The 19,967-nt window shown below is 46.1% G+C and overlaps 1 protein-coding gene across 1 annotated transcript; it reads left to right on the top strand.

The window, feature by feature from the left end:
- LOC148595953 (cytochrome P450 4B1-like) lies at nucleotides 1-11,477 on the top strand. Its single transcript, XM_088536887.1, has 12 exons — nucleotides 1-213; nucleotides 3,958-4,102; nucleotides 4,861-4,905; nucleotides 5,517-5,644; nucleotides 6,669-6,793; nucleotides 7,188-7,339; nucleotides 8,404-8,510; nucleotides 8,976-9,166; nucleotides 9,365-9,498; nucleotides 10,049-10,113; nucleotides 10,706-10,788; nucleotides 11,212-11,477. The coding sequence occupies exons 1-12, from the start codon at nucleotides 10-12 to the stop codon at nucleotides 11,378-11,380; spliced, it is 1,548 nt and encodes a 515-aa protein (XP_088393013.1). The 5' UTR covers nucleotides 1-9; the 3' UTR covers nucleotides 11,381-11,477.
- The last annotated feature ends 8,490 nt before the right edge of the window (nucleotides 11,478-19,967 follow it).

A 19,967-nucleotide genomic window follows, 5' to 3' on the forward strand; every position in this document is an offset into this window, starting at 1 on the left:
AGCGTCGCGATGAGCGTCGCCCTCGAGCCGGGCATGAAGCCCTCCTGGCTCGGCGTGGACGTCTCCCGCGCGCTGCACCTGGCCGCCGTCTTCTGCCTGACGTGCGTGCTGCTGAAGGGCATCCAGCTCTTCCACCGCAGACGGGAGCTGCTCCGAGCCTTCGCCAAGTTCCCGGGGCCCCCCACCCACTGGCTCTTCGGACATGTCCACGAGGTAGGAGAGCAGCTGGATCTGCGTCCCCGAGGCGGGAAGGCGAGTGCAGGAATGAACTAGGTGCCTCTCTGTCAGCAAAGCAGTTTCCCCAAGCTGTAGGTGGGGGGGTATGAGATTGACACAAATTCAATGAGATTGTTTGTCAGTGAGACTGGCAAACCTTGTTTTTATCGGATCCATTTAGTAACTCAAATACATATAACAGACTTCACCTGTTTCTCTTGGGAATATGTCAGTGTTCGTTTTAAGGCACTCTTAGGTATGAGTATCTATTTAGCCAAATCACCCAGTATATGTATGGATATATATACACATAAATGGTGTAAAATATCTGATGAGGTCATGTAAAGCTATTCTATCTCCTTCCGGTCTTTTCAGAGATGAAGTGGAAAATGTAACTTCGTTAAAACTCAGAGTCCTGCCTTGGGAGGATAGGATTCCCTGTGGTAACTGTTGTTGGGAATTATAGGACGCAAACGGAATATAATCCAGCGTCGAGGAAGGCTGGCAGCCTCTGGTGATTGTCTGGCCTCTTTTAGCCCCTGGTAGAGGAAAACAATTTTTGAATAAGCCCAGGGCAGTTTAGTGTTCATATTGCAGCTCTTCTGTTTCCTCAATTGCATTTGCTGTCAGTGTGCAGTCGTTAACTAACACCTTTAAGGACTTTAGTCATTAACTAATATATTTAAGCCATTCTTTCTGGATGCTTTTCATGTTGGTTCCATTCCCAAACTTGCATTTCAGCCTCAGAGCAGACTATTAACTTGCTTCCTTAGAAACAAGCAGGGGTGATACTTTTCTTTTAAATCACTCAAGGGAGGAAAAAGTAATGGTGATGGCATTTTAGCCAGATCCTCAAATCTAGAACATTAGTTAGAAAAGTAAGAGCATTCAGTGCGATTTTGTTCCCAGCCTGGAGGATTTTAATCCCTATGCTCCCTGCACAGGCTTGGCACGGAGACGTTACAAGTAGAGGTTACTCACCTTGGCTCACGTCTCCATTTGGATAAAATCAATCCACCCTGTGCCAGCAAGAGGATAATTCCCTCTGACACAGATTAAATTGGATGCTCGTGCTCCAAGATCAAGGCAGGGTCCAAGGTCTTCTCTCCCTTGAACTTCTTCCATCCCTAGAAATTCAGGCACAATGGGGCTTATTCAGCACCTCTCACTTACTTCCACCATGTTTATGCTTCTTATTGCCTGATGACAAGCAAAAGTGCCAGCAAGCACCTCGATGGGAATTTCTGTTGTTGAAGTGTCACTGCACTGAAGGCATGGGGGCACGTCCCGTTCCTGCTGACATGGTCAGGGTAAACGCTAGCAGGTGGGTACTGCGGAGAGGTGCCTTCTTTTCAAGGAAATTGTTCAGTTTGGAAGCTGCAACCGGAGAAATGTACGTTTCTTCTCAGTAATTCCCAAGTCTTGAACACAAGAAGTTGAATACATGAAAACTGGATGTAGCTCTTAGGACATGGGGCTCTGCCAGATGCAGGGCGACTGCTGTCTGTGCCACGGGTGCCCACGGCCTGTCTGCAGCACGAAGGGAGCTCCGGGCAGACAGGCCCTCTGCCCACACGGCCACTTTTGCAACGGTGGCTGGTGCAGGGGTTGTGCCAGCCATGGTCGAGAGAGCTCAGCCACATAGATGTGCCATCTGTGCATGTTGTTTTGTGCCCTGCAAGACCCCGTGCTGCATCTCCCCTGGATACATTTGTGTTTCCTAGCTGAGAGAAGGCCGGCGTCGTTGATTGTTTGTGTATGGGCGTAGCCAAGCTCAAAGAGGAACAGAGATAGCCTAGCAATAAAGAAATTGGGCCAACGTTCACTGGGCTTGATAAACAGGAGCTGTCCTTGCTAATTTCTACACCAGTGTGAGTCACCTAGAGCACGTGGCACAGGACTGCATCCAAGCAGGTTTTGAAGAACTCCAGAAAAGGAGATTCCTTCCTCTCTTGGCAACCTGTTCCAGTGCTCTGTCACCCTCACTGTTAAGAAATTTTTCCTTAAGTTTTTGTGGAACTTTTGGTGTTTCAGTTTGTGTCCATTACTTCTAGTTCTGTTGGTGTCCACCTCTGAATAGAGGCCGTCCCCATCCTCTTCACTCCCTCCCTTGAGGTATTTGTATATATTCATTACATCCCCTCTCAGCCTTCTCTTCTTCAGGCTGAACAGGCCCAGCTCCCTCAGCCTCTCCTCATAGGGCAGATGTTCCAGGCCCCTGATCATCCTTGTGGCCCTGCACTGGACTCTCTCCAGCAGCTCCACATCCCTCTTGTACTGTGGGGCCCAGAACTGGACACAATACTCCAGATGCGGCCTCACCAGGGCTGAGAAGAGGGCCAAGATCACCTCCCTCGACCTGCTGGAGACGCTTTTCTTAACGCACCCCAGGATCCCATTGGCCTTCTTGGCCACGAGGGCACACTGCTGCCTCATGGTCAACTTGTGGTCCACCACGACGCCCAGGTCCCTCTCTGCAGGGCTGCTCTCCAGAAGGTCAGTCCCCAGCCTGTTACTGGTGTCTGAGGTTATTGCTCCGCAGGTGCAGGACCTTGCACTCGGCCTTGTTGCATTTCATGAGGTTTCTTACTGCCCAGTTGTTCAGTCTGTCCAGGTCTCTCTGGATGGCAGCGCAGCCCCCTGGGGTATCAGCTACTCCTCCCAGTTTGGTATCATCAGCGACCTTGCTGAGGGAGCACTCTGTGCCTTCATCCAGGTCAGTGTTTCAGTTCAGTAAATCGAACAGAACTGGACCAAGGACTGACCCCCAGGGGACACCGCTAACTACAGGCCACAAACTAGACTCTGCGCTGCTGATCACCACCCTCTTGGCTCTGCCGCCCAGCCAGTAATGGCGGCAGCCATCTCAGCACTAGTCTACCAAAATCCTTTCTTCTGTTCACTGTCATAGCTGGATTGGATCTCTGCACAGTTTGCCTGCTTTCACAGACTAATTTTTGTTCAAGGAAAAGGCTCATCTCCGTTTCTCTGCCTGTGACTTTAGACCTTTCCATTGAGACTTCTGAATAGTTCTTTGTTTTCTGGTGAAATCGTATTTCTCAGAAGGAAACTTTCAGGGAACAGAGATGAAGCCTTCTGGGAATGGGATGGTGGTCTACTGCATGTAAAATTAAATTCCTGAAAATCCAAGTAATATTTATTTGAAGTTATGAACCAGTATCCCTTTGTCTGTACTCTCTGGCTCTGATTTTAGACTATCAACTTTTACCTGAACTCCGGCCTCCTCCATGTAAATAGCTAGAGATCTGTGGAGCAAGTTTTCCAGTCAAGGACATTGTTGTACCTCAGCGGCCAAAGCAGCAATTCAGCTGGCTGCCATAAAGTGCTGCTGTATTTTGTCATTAACAAAGGGTGCTAATTGCTCACCAATATTCAAGTGAGAACATACTTTGATGTCACAAACTGCAGATACTGACTGAGGTAAATGTGATTCTCTTCTGGAGTCTCCATGGCAATAGAGAATGTAACATACATGCATTGGTAGGCAAGGTAGGCCATCATCCGTAAAGGTATTCTCGATGGTTAAAATCAGATTATATGGGAGAACTATTTTATATGAATATCTATTTCTCACGATACGCAAAGCCAGTGGGATCACGTGTTGTTTGTGATTACCTGTTCTTGTGATGCAGGAAGTCCTAGAGCTTTTTAAGAAAATGTGGTTTAGTTTTTGTTTTTCTCAATCTCAGTGCCTTCTCTTTTTCCTTTTCCACAATTAAGTTTTTGAAAGAGGAAGAGATTCTGGACAAGGTGGAGGCATGGGCACAAAAGTACTCATGTGCACACCCAAACTGGTTTGGGAGTTTCACTGGTGTCCTGGTTGTCTCAGACCCCGACTATGCCAAGACCCTGTTTGCCAGAGCAGGTAAGGGATGTTGCGTTCAACGGTGGAGCAAGAGCGGCAGAACTGCAAATGCCAAGAGAGCAGGTCACAGCAAAGTGGGGTCTCACAAATGGGTTGTCTTGCAGAAATCATCTAGAGGTGGCCAATTTTACCATTCTTTCACCTGGGTCCCACTCCTTTGTGCCTGAGTCTTGGCTGCTTCATGCACAGAGTTGCAGTTTCACTAGCAGGGGCTGCCTGGCTTTGACCGAGTCTGTCTACCCAAATAGCGTTCGTCCTCTCAGCTGTCTATCCCCTGAAATCTGAAGCATTTCTGATTTGCAAATCAATTTTCCTCAAGCTCCATCAAAAACAGTGTGTCTTCTTGGTGCCTGATGCCAAGGAGAGAGCTGCTGGGAGGTTTTTATCAGCTACAGGGAAACTTGGCTCAGGCCCTCACCTCATACGAGGGAGCAGTATGTTTAGTGCATTCCAAGAGAACGTGCTAAGCAGTGCTGTTAGGAAAGGAAAATCATTTATTTCCCAGCATATTCATTTGACTTTGGACCATTAATATGCTTATTATTCCAGTGCCTGTATCTGCTCTTATACATGAGTCTTCCAACAGGGCCAAACAGTGTTTGTTGTGAAATGCAAATTCTGATGGGATGATATCAATTCTGTTGCATCCCAACCCAAAGCTGTATCCCAGAGCAACTTTAAGGAGAAAACAAGTAGATTGATACTGGAAAAATAGTTACTTTTTTTTTTCTTTCTTTCTTGGTGAATTTCTTTTACAGATCCCAAGGATAGCATAGGTTATAAGCACCTTGTTCCGTGGATTGGTATGTATTCCCAGGGCTTGGGCTACCATGAATCATTGTGAAGTTAGCCAAGGACATACTATAAAGAAGCATCATTGCACTTGTTCCTTGATATAGTTATAGCTACCCTGAAATTTTCATGTTTATTGAAAAAGATGCTAAATAATGCTGCGTTTTTATGCTTCTCAGAAAGGAAGTTCAAACACCAGGCATTTGTAAAAATAACAGCCACCTTTGTCCATGGGAGAAACAGATTCAGCAGTGCCTTTTAGGGGGCCAATATAAAATTAATCTGCAAGTTCCTCTTCCTCTAGGAACATGGGCTTTCTTTTGCAGCATTAGTGCTGTGTAGTTTTGGTCCTGCCAAGAGCCAGGTGTGACAGCTTTTGACTGGTGCTTCCAAACTGTCACACCTGGTTGTGCCTGAGAGGTGCAGGAAATGGTAGATAGTGAAAACAGAAAAGCTTTCTTGGTTTGCAGAAAAGGCCCTTTCAAGCTGTGGGTGACGTTCAGTGAGGTTCTTGTTTCGCTTTACTCTGGGTCACCTCCAGCTGTGTTGGCACGTGAAAGTTGTCTGCCTGCAGCTGCTGAAATCTCAAGTGACATGAGCTCCATTGCCTGTGTTTCCCCAGGGAAAGGATTACTGGTCTTAAATGGGCCAAAATGGCACCAGCATCGAAAACTTCTGACTCCGGGGTTTCATTTTGACGTCTTGAAACCTTATGTGTCGCTGATGGCAGAGTCTACTAACGTGATGCTGGTAGGAATGATCCCCACTCCTGTCTTCTGTCCTTCTTTCTTTGTGTTGGTCCTGGCTGGTTAGAAGTGAACTGTTGGATCAGAGTTGGAGTACTCACCACCCGCATAGTTGATAACCGTGAGGACAAGCTTTGGCTTAGTTTAGCTTTCTGAATTGCCATGAGTCACTAGCTGCAAGCTGAAAGGAATTAATGAGCTCAGCTGCTTTTTGGTTTTGCCCTTTCTCAACTTTTGAATCCTCTAGTTCCTCACAGCTCCTCATAGACAGAGAATCAGCACAGTTTCCTTTCTCCCACAAGAGTTTCTGTAGGGATCATCCATGGGAAGAGCTGAGCAAGAGCTCCTCTCTTATATGCTGGGGAAATACCATAGATGAGAGACAGTAGGATACAGGAGAAGCCTTGAACAGAAGCTGTATCTTATGCACGAAAGGCCTATGTGCTTGCAAGACAGAGCCATAAAAAGCAGGTTTGATGAATGTCTAGGCAGTATCCAAGAGTGCCCAAGCCCAATGTGATGTCAAACACGGCACTCTTGGCCCCTGTCAGTCACCAAGAGCTCTCAGGTAAGCGAGAGCAGGTCCTGAGCAGACCGCCTGGGCCATGTGGGAGGCCTGGCACGGTCTCGGACTCCAGGAAGCCACACACAGACCCCAGTCCTCCTGAGCACCGAAGCCTCACAGAGCAGAAATGCCTCACTTGTGTCATTGCCCAATCCACAGGGAACGGGGGATACTCACTCCTTGGCGAACGGCAGCTCATGAGCCTCTGTGATTAGCTAAGAAAAGGCTGTTTGTACCCACACATGTTTTGACTCGGCATCAGAGTGACTGAACCCAAGCAAGGTGGAGGCTCAGATTGGGTTCTGGCTTCTCCTCTCTGGGATTTCAAGAAAGCCTTCCAAACAGATTTTTCCATATTTTTCTGGGACATAGCACTAGCTGAGCGCTCATTTAACTGGAGGGTAAGGGCAGATCTTGCAGAACAGCTTTTGACCTTCTCACCTGTGTCTCTTCCGGGCACTAGGATAAGTGGGAACAGCTGATCAAGGACGGGAGACCCGTGGAGCTCTTTGAGCACGTCAGCTTGATGACTCTCGATAGCGTCATGAAATGTGCCTTCAGCTGCTACAGCAACTGCCAGACTAACAGGTCAGTGGTGGCAGCTCCAGCCCGGGCCAGAGGTTTGCTGCTTGTGAGGGCCCTGTGCAGGCTGCTTGTCATGAAAATCTCTTTTTCATTTGAAGGATTCTCCAGCTCAAACAGGCAGGACAGTTCAGTGGCAAGAGGGTAGAGAAGTCCCCTTTTCCCGCAGGCAGAAGAGCTTCTTCCAAATCCCATATGAATAAGGTTTATTAATTATCAGGTCCTTAACAGATTTTGCAGTGGGAGGTTCTCTGGGGCACCTCAATGGTTTGGACTCTTGCTGTGTTAGTCACCTCTCTCAGACCCTGGGGGACTGGGGATCAAGGGAGCTGAGAACGTGGGGACTCATTGTACATCCCACCAGAACCAGCAGAGTAAACCCCATTCGCCCATTTTCCAGGGAAAACAGCTACATCCAGGCTGTGTACAACCTCTGCTTCATGATGAACCAGCGACTCGCCATTTTCCCCTACCACAACGACATCATTTACTGGCTCAGCCCCCACGGTTACCGGTTCAGGAAGGCCTGCCAGCTCGCACACCAGCACACAGGTAGTCCCTTCTCTTCATCCTTTCCTGCAGGACAGGTAAAGGCTGTCAGAGCCTTCCAAAGAGCAAGCCTGGTCCAAGCACTGCATCTATCTCATCTCGTGTTGCTGCTCCTGCCTCCGTCTTAAAGAAGCTCCATCCAGAACTGGGAAGTATTGAAACGTCATGAGATCCTGCATGGCAGCCAGAGGCGGTTTCGTTACTTACCTCCTTGCCAATGCAATTACACTGCCCAGAGCCTCAGAACAAGGATCTGGAGTCTCTGTGCAGAGCTGCAGTGCATTGAGTGGGGCAACAGCTGTGACCCAGCAGATCTGGCACATTTGGTTGCTGGTTCGGCTCTGGTGGATCCTGTTGTACTCAACAGAATTATTCACGGGCCTTTTGCACCCTCCTGGCAGTGCTGGATGCCACATGCAGCACAGCTTGCTGGATGGCAGCATCTGGGAGGAACCAGCATCTCCAGGAGAGTCTGTGTGACCTGGGCTGCCTGGACATGGTACCAGTGAATACAGTGTGTGCATAGGAGGCTCAGGGGACTCCAAGTCCTTATATTGAGGTTCAAAACTGTTGCTTACCTTCTAGTGTTGATAGAGTCTTAGAGAACTATTTTCCAGCAATGATTGATGTTGGACATGAAGATTTGCGGGAGTCTAATAACTCTTGGATTACTGGAGTCTGGGAACCCTCCTCCTAAAGCACCAGTGAGTGGTGAGAGGGAGACATCAGTCCCACAGACAACAACAGAGGAAGGAACGGTTTCTTTCCCATGCCATGCACGATTTAAATGCAGATTGTGTGGGTAAAATAGGCCAAGGAATCTGTGGTAGGCCAAGAAGGAGATTGCAAAAAAGAATTGCCTACTGCAGCTGGTGGCAATGTGCACATGATTTGTTGCCATCCTACTGAAAACACGAGACTTCCTGGGGTACAGAAAAGCAAGTGTCAGATGTGAGGAGGTGCATCTAAATGGAGATATCTCCTTACACCCTTGGGTGAGCTCTGCCTTGGAGGAGTGGGCTCAGCATCTCCTGCTGCTACTGAACCTTTCCCTCTTTCTTACTCAGACAAGGTGATTCAAGAGCGAAAGGAGTCTCTTAAGGATGAGAAGGAACTTGAAAAGATCCAGAAGAAAAGACACTTGGACTTCCTGGACATTCTGCTCTGTGCTAGAGTGAGTGGTGGGGAGTGGGTGTACAGCCCCTCATGGCCATGAGAGGACACAATCTACCAGGGTGGGCAATAGAGTCTGTCACAAACCACCATAGCCCTAGGGACTACAAGAGCCATTAAAACGGATACAATCAGCCTAAAAGTGGGTCCCCTGTTCTAGTCAGCTGAGAAGGGGGCAAGATGGCCTGATTTTCCTCTCCATGTCTCTGAAATGTTGATAGTGTCTGTTGAGGAACATAACAAGGACAGAAATTTCAGAGTCTTGCCAGTTTAAATGTAAAGGGCAAAAGGGTGACCAAGGGGTTTAAAAGCAAAGGACAAGGGGTTCTGAGCCAGTCTAAGCAGAGATTTGGATTGCCTTGTATGTATCCCAAGGGCATCCTCACCCTTCCTTGCAATAGCTGGAAGACTGTAATGTTCCCTTGTGGGTTAACCTGAGCCACTGAAAGTGTCTCTGGGCTGTTAGGACGAGAATGGATGTGGTCTCTCCGACGAGGACCTGCGTGCTGAGGTGGACACGTTCATGTTTGGGGGTCACGACACCACAGCCAGCGGCATCTCCTGGATCTTGTACTGCCTGGCGTCACACCCGGAGCACCAGGCGCGGTGCAGGGAGGAGATCCAGGGGATTCTGGGAGACCGGGATACACCTCGGTGGTAAGTTTTCTCAAGGTTGTTCAGAGGTGTCCTGGGATCCCTGGCACACATCACCCCATGGAGTGAATGCTGTTGGCCCCTCCACACCAGATGGTTGGCAAAAGCAAGGGGCCTGCGCGCTCACAAGTCCAGCGTGCCCGTGGGTGCAAGCTGTGCACCTGCAGCGGGAGGAGCCTCACCTCCTGCCTCTGCCTTCAGGGAGGACCTGGGGAAGATGACCTACACCACCATGTGCATCAAGGAGAGCCTTCGCCTTTACCCACCAGTACCTGGCATAGGTCGGCAGCTCAGCAAACCCATCACCTTCCCTGATGGACGCACCTTACCAGAAGGTCTGCAAATCCCCACCCTACATCTCAGCCATTACTTCTCCTCTGAGACATCAGATGTGTTCTTACTATGGAGATGTGGTGTGGCATCTCTGTTGCAGCTTTCCTGCTGTAGCTTTGTCCAAAGGCCCATGTTATCTTGAGCAGGAAAGAGGCAGCTGTTCACCAAGTCTGGCAAAGCTGCAGGTGGACGGCAGCAGGTTGCCAGCAAATGGTCCTGCCCTGACTTGCAGAGTGAGGATTAGCCTGTACTGTGCTTTTCCTATTTTTCTTAAGAGTCATAGAAGCAGGCAATCTTGGTGGGGAAGGTGAGGCACCTATGATGGAGGTGCCTGGCTAATCTGCACCTTTTGGCTGCCTACAGAATCCAACAGCTAAGTAAATGGAAAATTTATAGGATGAAATACCCACTCCTTGGAAGTCACTGACAAAACTCTCATAGGCTTTGAGTGGGTCAAGAAGGCTGTGCTGATTTAGACAGACTTTTGTGTAAGCAAGCTGCAGCATTTTGCTTTGTCACTGAGCTCTTTTCTCCTCTTCGGTTGCTTTACAGGTACAGTAGTTGCAATAAGCATTTATCTTATTCACAGAAACCCAAACGTATGGAAAGATCCTTTGGTAAGTTTTCTTCCACCCTTCTAATCCTTTTTCTGCTTTATCCTGTGTCCTCTAAAATGTCTTTGGCATATGTTACTAGGATAGCAGAGCCTTCTTGGTGCAGAGCATCTTTGCCCACAGGAGTCACAGCCCCCAGGAATTTCATGCATTCTCACAAATGATTGCCTTGTTTTAGTCTCTGAGATTGGTTGAAAAGCATATTCACACTGTGCCAGCCTTCCCCCAAGTCTACCTTGGTAGCTTTCAAGAAAGGACTATTAGATGTATCTAGATAGACCTTCCAAGTGCAGGCTTGTAGCTTTTCTAGCTCTCTGTACAGCACCTTTTTCAAGAATCTCCGTTCTCTACTTAAAACATTCCAAATGATGTTCCCCAGGTCAGTTGTTACCATGGTTTATTCCACTTATCACAAAAGAAACTTTTTCTTCTCTGTATTTGTCCAGCTTTGATTTACAGCCCTGCACATTCTCCCCTCTTTCCAATGGGATTGCTCAGAAATTAGAGGGTTGGATCCAGCACTTCTGCACATACCAGTCAGATCTTTTTCTCCTTAAATGATTGCTGTTTTTTCCTGTGCATACTTCATTTCCAGGTGTTTGATCCTTCACGCTTTTCTCCTGAGAATGGGTCTGGCAGACATTCCCATGCCTTTTTGCCTTTTTCTGCTGGAATGAGGTAAAATACATTGAATTGCTGAAGAATTACGGGGAGAGGAATGGTCTCTTCCCTGAAAACTTTAGTCTGATGAGAAAGTGCTGCTCTTATAATTTCCATTGCGGGAGCACATGGAGACCCATCAGAAAGCAAACTGTGAGCCCTGATGTGCTGGTGTAGAGGACAGAGTGGTTTTAGTCGTCCTGTCTCACCATCTCCTCCAGATTCCACCATAATACCTAGTGCAGAAGTCTCCCTCGTCAGCCCACGTGATAGCTCTCCTTAGCAATCACATCTGGCCAGAAGCAGAAGTAATATCTTTCCCGTGCAGTGAGAGAGGCTGAGCTGTAGGATCGTTGGGCCCTTTTGTTAAGGCTCTGTTTGGTGCATTCTGCTTGGCTTTGGTTGGTTTCCTGCATCCCCTGAATGTCTGTGTCCTCCCAGGAACTGCATCGGGCAGCAGTTTGCCATGAACGAGATGAAGGTGGCTCTTGCACTGACCCTGCTGCGCTTCGAACTCTCCCCCGATCCCTCCAACCCTCCCTGCAAGATATCTCAGGTCACCCTTCGTTCCAAAAATGGGATTCACTTGTACTTAAAGAAAATCCACTGATGCTGGAAAAAGGGCTCACTGTACATAGAGGAGGCATCGTGGCGATAACGAGTCAATATTTCATCAGGGGAAAAAGGCAAGGCAGGATTCAAGGATCTGGATTCCTGATTTCTGTGCTTCCTCCACCAGCCTTAGAGCCCTTTTTGGCCTGGAAGCCTATCACAACCTTTCCATTTGATTTACATGATTACCTGCCGTTTCTACCAGGCTTTTCCTCACCAAACTCTGTCTTTGCTCTCATGTCTTCTCCTGGTCTTTCCCATTGCCTTTCTACCTGCCTACACATCCATTGGTGCCTAGGCTGGAGATTCTCTACTTGCGTTTACTTCTATGAGGCCTTACAAGAACAGTTCATGTCAGATCTTGCTCTCTCTTTTGTACCTGGTGCATCTCTGTTTTGTTAAATCACTGATTATAGTTTGGTTTCTTAACCTATGACCAGATTACAAAATATTATGCCATATTTGTCTTTTTTATTTAATAAATTATTTATTCTTCCTGTAATAGCCGCTGCCTTTTTTTTTTTTTTTTTTTACTGTTGATGCCTACCAGTTTGATCAGGAATATCCTTTAGAAGTGAGAGATGAAAAGGAAACACACGGATCCCTCAGGTTCCCCCAAATCCCCCACGCTGACCGATGAGACTCCCAGGCAACTGTTTTGATGAGTACCAACACTGGCCATCAAAGCAATAAGAGGATCTTTCCTGGTATCGCAAAAGTCCCCTTCTGCCTGACGCCGCATTAGAAAGACCTGCTCACATGTGGGATGTGCAAGGACGGATTTTATGCCCTGCTGTCTCAGTTTAATCTTCTCTCTTAATTTCTCCCTCCTTCTGGCCAGAGGGCACAGGTGACTACCCCTGGGTTCTTCTGCTCTGCTCTACTTGCCCCACATTTTAGTTAACTGAATTAATTGGCGTTCCATGTACAACCTTCATTTAGCAGTTGCACAGGAAGAATGGTAATGGATAGAACCTGATGTTGTCCTCTTTTTTCTAATTATAAAGTTATGCAAGATGTCCTCTGGAGAGGCACTCAGTCACACCAGTGAGCTATCTCTGCAGAAATCATTACTGGGGTAGAAAGTGCAAAACTGCTAAATGCCAAATACTGCTGTTGTTATCAGCATTGTGGTGACATCACTGGTAGATCGTCAATTCAAGCTTCTTGTGCCAGCTGCCATAAAACACCCATTAGCTCAGTGCCTGTCTTCAATAAACTAGAATTTATAGAGGTGGAGCACATATAGAGCTGCAAGTGCTTTAACCACGAAGCCACACAACTCACATGAGCTGAGACGGGAACAACTCATCTCTTGCAACCACATCTCTCATCACTTGCCTTGACCCAACCATGTCACCACTAACCTCACCACAACTATGTCACACACTGCTAATGGATGCTGTTTTGAGCACACGACCTTTTGGTTGTAGAGAGCAAGAGGTACACCTTCAAATTTGCTTCTGGGGTCAGCATGGGCAATTGCCAGGCTCTCCAAAGCATGGGCCGCCAGTTCAGGGTTTCACTTATCCATGGCATGGTAGGAACTGCCATCTGCTGGGCAGACTGGCAAAAAATAATTTATCCAGACAACTTAATTCAGGCATAGGTCCAAGCATTGGCTGCATTGCAGGATTTATGTAGTGAGAAAACAAAATTTGTGCTGAATAGTCCAAGGCAAGAAGATGCACAACCCAGCCATTGGAGGTGAGGTTAATCCAAAGATTGGGTCTTGATGATATTTCCTAGGAGAAGCTCTGGAAATTTTCTTTCTCTTTCTTCTTTCAGCTGCAATAATATGCTTAATGTCTGCTCCTAAGGGACAATATTAATTACATTAATTAAAATTGTAGTTTTAACTGCAGAAAGGGTCACTGTAATGCTCACAAGGATAATACAGATAAACTGTGTCATTCTTCTCTTGCTCTGAATCTATCACCAACCCACAACAAATGCCACACTGAAGGTGGCCTCCAAACAACACTGTATGTCATGGTGTTCCAGGCATTGAAACCATGAATTAATTCCTTCCCTAAGAAAACCTTCAGTTTGCCTTGCAGTGACTACTGTGCTTCAGTAATATACTATTATAGCTAATTTAACCAGAAGAAATGCTAACAGAAATAAAGTCACTGTGTTCATGACTAACAATATGCCATTCAGCTTCATCTTGAATTCAGCTAGAATTTTGTTAACCCTGAGCTGACAAAAAAAAAAAAAAAAAAGACTTTCCACCCTGCCATGGATCTCTGCCTGTGGCTTGCATGGAGCAAACTTGGGTCACTGCAGCATTGCTGGCACCCTGAGCATGCAGCAGTGTCCCAGGAGGTGAGCATGGATGTGGGCTGGCATTTTTCTTCCAGTTGTAAATAGGTCACCGCTGTTTTGAGAAAGAGATCCAGCTGTCCTTCTCTTCCTCTAACGTGTTGCAACGTGGAGTGTCTTCTAACAGCAAGCCTTGTTTGGGAGCAGAGTCAAGCACAGGCTGCTTGCTGGCACCGAGCGCTGGTTCTTCGCCTTTCTAATAAGGGAGTCCTGGGAAAACACGCAACACAGCATGAGTCACACTATCCTGCAGCAAGCACGGGCAGATTTATCACCCTCATGCCCTGGGCAGAGCATTGCAGAAGCTCTCTCAAGTGGTGCTCACCTGTGGGTCATTTGTGCTTTGCACAAATTCCCACTCTACCCATATTGAAGTACTTTGACTTAATTCTACCAGACTGCCCCACAAACCCTTCCTACTTGTAGCAAAAATAAATATTGGGATATACCTACTTTTATCATCTGCACAGCTTCAACAAGAACTCAATACTGCCATGCCCCAGGCAAAGAAATATCCACTTTGTCATCCAGTGTGGATGGGAAATGCCTTGGTATTCCTGTCCATCAACTACCCTGAATATGCCAAGATTGCCTACAGCAGAAGAGGATGCTGTAGCTTTCAAGTGAAGGATAGAAGTCTGTCCTTCTATCAAGCCTACGTGCAGCTGCATTGCGAAAAAAAAAAAGGAGAAACTGAGGGTGGAGGAGAGGGACAGGATCTAGCCCACAGGAAGACACTGGTGGAAGCATTAGGAGACCATGTTTCTGGCAGGGATTCCAGCTGTGCTTCATAGTTAGGTTCCTGTTAGAAAGAAACAGATGGTGACACCATCATACAACTTTCCGGCAAACCAGCTGAGCTCTTCTGACTGTACTGAGCAACTTGTCTAAATCTTGATAGTCCCCAGCTGCCAGATAGTACAGATGTGGCAACAACTTTTACATCTTTCAGTCATTTATGAACCCTTATACACCACTCACAAATTCAAACCACACATACACAGTTACGATTGCTCTGCTCCAGAGGCTCTTGGTGTTGAAGTAAGTTCTGATATAAAAAGCCTAGAAAGTCAATCTTTGCCTGAGTACGTCCCAGACACGTCTGGGCAGTGGTTCACGAAGGGTGAAGTAAATTTATTTCTTGGGCAAGGGGATAATGCCATAATAATTGCTGACCCAGAAATGGTGCCAAAGATCTGCCTCCAAACCAGTCTGACCCCACACGTTGGTGAGAGCGGAGATTAGCGCTGTACCCAGGCTCAGGCATCTCAGCCTCAGGCACATTGGCCATGCTCAGAGCAGCCCTCAGCCTTGACCCTCCTGCATGGCAGCACGGAGCTCTGCATCTCTTGTCTGCTTATTTAGGGGACTAAGGGTAATAAAGAAGAAAGATCTGCTATTTCATATCTCAAAGAGTTGTAAACTTGTGGTTTTCAGTGGATATTTAAAAAGGCCAAATTTACAGCAACCAGAAGAATATAAATGGAGCTCAGAAAAAGGAGGAATTCAGAGCCGACCTGAGCTGTTGGGACCACCCCCATCCTTAGCAGGTGTCTAATCAAGGATCTCAGAATAGAATAGGTTATGTTATACACTGTACTGTTTGGAAAAATTATAGAAAAAGAACAAGTGTCAGGCCAGACTTCAGCTTCACCCCAGTTATTTTTGTCCACTTTCAAAACCAGAAAAAAATCAAAATGTCATTTCTGTTCAGAGAACTTTTCTTATTTACTTTGAAAAACAGGACTTCTTAGAGGTAATGTATCCCAGGAAGAAAAGATTTTTTTTAAGAAAAAAGTCATAATCTTGCTGGACCTTATGTTATCTGAATGATTATGCTTCACTTTGCCTTTATAATGAATTCTAAAAAAAGTACAAATCCAAACTTACAATGAAAAAGATTTCTTAAAAAAACCAATAAACTTCTGTGCAGAAACAATCATTCCCAATTGAAGGGCAATTGGCAGGTAGTCTTGGACATTGCCCCCATTTATATACAGAAGGATCAAGACTTTGGAAGGTAATATCTAGGTAAGATCTCTTGATAGATGTGACTTTTATTTTTCCTGAGCATTCCTGTCTCTATTTCTTCTACTATGGAAATGTTGACTTCCCATCTCTGCCAGGGAAAATGAATCCTAGATCAACAGAGATTGGCTTTGGAGCTAGTCCAGTTTATCCAGGCACAAGTCAGCTCCTGCCATAACCACAATGCCGGTGCAGCGCAGCCCAAAGCTCCATGTTCAAGCTGTAGGTCTTCTCTTCAGGTGTGAGGTGAACACTCAAGTTCATAACTAAAGTATCCCACAGTGAAAACAAGCTCTGAATTCTATATTTTGGGTTCTTACTATTTTTTTATGCAAGGTGAAGCAACCCGCTTGTTGCTAAGTGTGAGTAGCAGACGGGTAGGAGCATGTTGAGTGATGGAATGATGACCAGAAGTGCTTTCAAAAGAAATTCATCAACAAAAGCCTGTGCTTTTTTCTCTCAGAGAAGAGGTCAGTAGACCCAAGACTCATGCTAAGACCTATGCTAAGGGAAGGAGTAAGGCCTGTGATCATGGACAAGGCACGGAAACTTGGCTAGATCTATCTTCCATTAGGTAGACGTATAGATTTCATTTTCCAGCTCAGTGAGTTCATTAATAGTTCACTTTCAAATAGAGAAGATATATCTCTTGGGTTCAGCAAAGGTCCTTGATCTACTCGGTTCTCTAATGACTGAGATGATGAAATAGCAAGTACACTTATTAAAATTTAAAATGCTGTATAACCATGAGAAGCTGAAAGCACTTTGAAGGGCAATATTAGAATTCAAAATTACCTTGATAAATTGCAGAAATGCTCAAGTGAATAGGGTACAATTCTGTAAAGACACATACAAAGCATAAGGGCAGACATAATCATTGCACAAATCAAGAAGAGAAATGATCAACTAGGTAATAAACTTGCAGAAAAGATATTTTGTAGATACAGAAGATTACAAATGAAATCAATAATATCCTGATGTTGTAGTAAAAGCAAACACCACAGTAGGATATATAAGAACAATTATTTCTCAAAAATTTTATCTTGCATTTCCTTCTCCTAGATAAAATGAGAGAGTGTCCCTCAAGCCTGTTTTGAATTTTGAAGCATAAAAACAACTACATTTACTCTACAGTATATCTTGCCTACATATTCTAAATCGCAAAATGAGAAAAAAATTAATCAAAATAGCTGAAGTCACTAAAAAAAACACTACATACTTCTCTATGCTGGGGTCAATTTTCTTTTAAAACAAGATTTGAAAAATGCTGGCAGTAAATTCATGGAGTGGATAAGCCCTGGTAGGCAAACACAAAAGTCTGAAGCAAGAGAACCTGATTAGCTGGACTAAAACACAGAAATCACAATCTGCCCACTGCACTCAGGCAAGTAAAAGGGGATGGGACTGGGGTAACGGCCCCCATGTAAGTGGTGCCTGTATTTATTGTGAATAAGACAATGGCTTAAACTGCAGTTAGGCAGCTATAGCTTATCCACCACAAAGTGCTTGCTAAAAGTAGTTAGGCACTGGAATACGTAGCCTGGGAAATTCCATTTGCAGAGGTTTGGGGAAATTTGATGCTGCCCTGTGGCAGAAGCATGGACAACTTGAGACTTGGCGCCATCCTAGCTTTGCACATCAGTTTTTGAGGACTCAGTAAAACCTGCCGCTCTGCACTTGAAGCAGAAAAGGAAGGCAGGGCCACAAGATGCTGGACATGGGATGCAGGATGCATCACACCTCCTGCATCCTGCATAGCAGATCCTGTGTCCCGCACGTCCCATGGAGCTGGTGCTGCGCAGCACCCCTTGGCCCAGCTCTGTGCACCAGGAGCTGTGCTAAGGCTGCATAGGTGTCTGGGACTACTCTTATCCCAGCTCCAGAGTAAGACAGATCTTGCCAGAATATAGTTCTATCTCCCAGACAGCTTCCTACCTCCTGACCTAGCTATTAAAGTTCTAGCAGTAATAAAAATGCCTGCTTACAAGGGATATAAAAACAAGAGGAATAAAGACAGTCAAGGCTGGTTGCTGAGAGGTTACCTCATTCTGTAATCACTCCCAGCTTTCTGTTGAAAGGGTAATTGCAAAGATGAGGAGCTGACCTTGGACTGATTTGGCCCTTCAAACTAGTTTAACAGCCGTTCATGAGAGAGGCGATGCTCAATACAGCAGGATGAGTATACATTTCATTTAAAAAGATCTTGTTCTTTACTGTTACAGCTAAATAGCAAAACTCCTGGCCTTTCAATAACAGCAAAAATGCCATCTGCTCATGCAGTTATTCCTTTTCCTGCATAGACCACCATAGCACTGCAGGCGGTAGCATATCCCTGCATGCTGGCAGCACAGCCAAGGATGCAGGACCAGTGATGACAGCAGCTTGTTGGGATGTAGCCCCTGCCCAGGACCGGGCTGCTCCCAGATCCAGTTCATCCGTTGGTTCATTATCAGATGCTACCAAAAATTTCCATCCAAACTCCATTGGGAATTTCAAGCCTGGAAGTAGACTGTAAATTAAATAACTATTACAACATATTTGCAAGACAGCTGTATTAAATGCTTCCAGATTCATCCTCAAGACATGTGTGGTCAGATGGGATCCATGCAGCTCACATTACTCTGCAACACTTGCTGGGCCCTTGCTGTGATTTCCTCATATGTCATGTTTTTGGAAGCCTGAAACATTATTATTTTTGTTGGCATTCCAGCCACATTTCATCTTTCAACAGTAAGTGCTGCAGGAACACACAAGGACAGATGGGCCCCAGCTCTCTTCCTATCCAAATAAACACATGCATACCCAGGAAAGCAGCTGTCACAAGGTCATACTGCAGGGCAAAGTACTGATTCACCACTTAAATTACATGCATTCAACCAACCAGTTCTTCTGCAACAAGTGCCAACAATGTGCATTAAGTGAGTGAGAAAGTTCCTCTTTCCTGAAAGTTCCTCCAGCTTATGTCTCTAATTGAGTGGAGAGACTCCCAGGACTTCAGCCATCTTGCTAAGTGGCCAAGTGGCCAAACAGGCAGAGTCTGTCCTGCATCCTCTCCTCATGGGAAGCCAGTGCTGCATAGGACAAGCTGGAAGTAGTGTGCAAGAGAGGGAAGGAGGTGTCTTTCATAGCTATCCCAGGACTATGTGGTCCCTGGGTGTGGGTACTCCTGCTCAGGAGTGACAGTTGTCACAATAGAGACTGAATGACTCTTGTTCAGACTGTAGCTGAATCCTTCCCCCGAAAAATAACCAAGCTGATAGACTGCAATCTCCTGCCTCCAGTGGGACAACTTTTAAATCTGTCCTGAACTTTAGTTTAGACCCATCAGGCTTGTCATAACAATATACACTTTGTGTCCTGAGACCTGCCAAGTGGGGGAAAAGCTTTGACGCTGCTCAGTGCCTGCCAGGGGCGTTCTGGCAGCTCGAAACCTGCCTTTGCTCTACTGGGCGTCTTGGCATGCTCTTCAAAGTTCAAAGTTGTTGGCCGGTGTGGCTCTAACAACTTCATAGTCAAACAACACAATGTGTCAACAGAGCTGTGGTGGGAAAGCAGAATGATGCTGTGGAGATAACAGTTGCCAGGCAGAGGGTATTACTTATCCTTCCTCTTCCCCCCAACACTAAAGATCCAGAGGTTCTATCTTATATTAAGCTACAAGGATACAGATCAAGGGACAGTCAAACAGGGGAGCAGAAGAAATGTGTTAGGACAGCATTTAAGCAACCACAGTCCCCAATAGAAGGAGTATGAGAGATTTTCGGCTGTTATCATGGCTTTGGATTACAGCTTCTTACCATGCTACCAAAAGCACAGTCCCATGCAGACAGTTGTGCTGACGTTCAAGTGTCACTCGCAGTCACCAGCCAACATTTGTTGTAGTAGCAGGACATGAGTGGGACAGTGGATGTCCACATCATTCCTTCCAATGCAAGCAAAGTCCCTTATCTTATGGCTTGAGCTAATTTAGAGCATGGGAACAGGGCTGATCCCTGGCCTCAGGATAAGGTGTTAGATGCTGGATGGTTTGTCTCTAGCACCTATCCTGACCTATGTTTTTCTCACACAGCACATGCTGGTAATTGATCATTTCAAGATTTCCTAGCCTATGGCAGCTCATCCCAAGCCTCTGTGGTAAGTCTTGTCCATTTAGAACAGGCCTACAGAAAATCTAGCCTTTCTCCATCTGAGTTTCTTGTTATTTATTGCCAGCTGGCACTTTTGGAGAAATT

Source organism: Tinamus guttatus, unplaced genomic scaffold (assembly GCF_059628265.1).
Source record: "Tinamus guttatus ecotype Peru unplaced genomic scaffold, ASM5962826v1 Tinamus_guttatus_pri_ptg000044l, whole genome shotgun sequence".
Lineage (NCBI taxonomy): Eukaryota > Metazoa > Chordata > Aves > Tinamiformes > Tinamidae > Tinamus > Tinamus guttatus.

Coding starts and splice junctions, on each gene's coding strand:
- LOC148595953 (XM_088536887.1), top strand. CDS start 10: ATGAGCGTCGCCCTCGAGCCGGGCATGAAGCCCTCCTGGCTCGGCGTG. Junction 4,906..5,516: donor GCACCTTGTTCCGTGGATTG/GTATGTATTCCC, acceptor GTGTTTCCCCAG/GGAAAGGATTACTGGTCTTA. Junction 6,794..7,187: donor AGCAACTGCCAGACTAACAG/GTCAGTGGTGGC, acceptor CCCATTTTCCAG/GGAAAACAGCTACATCCAGG.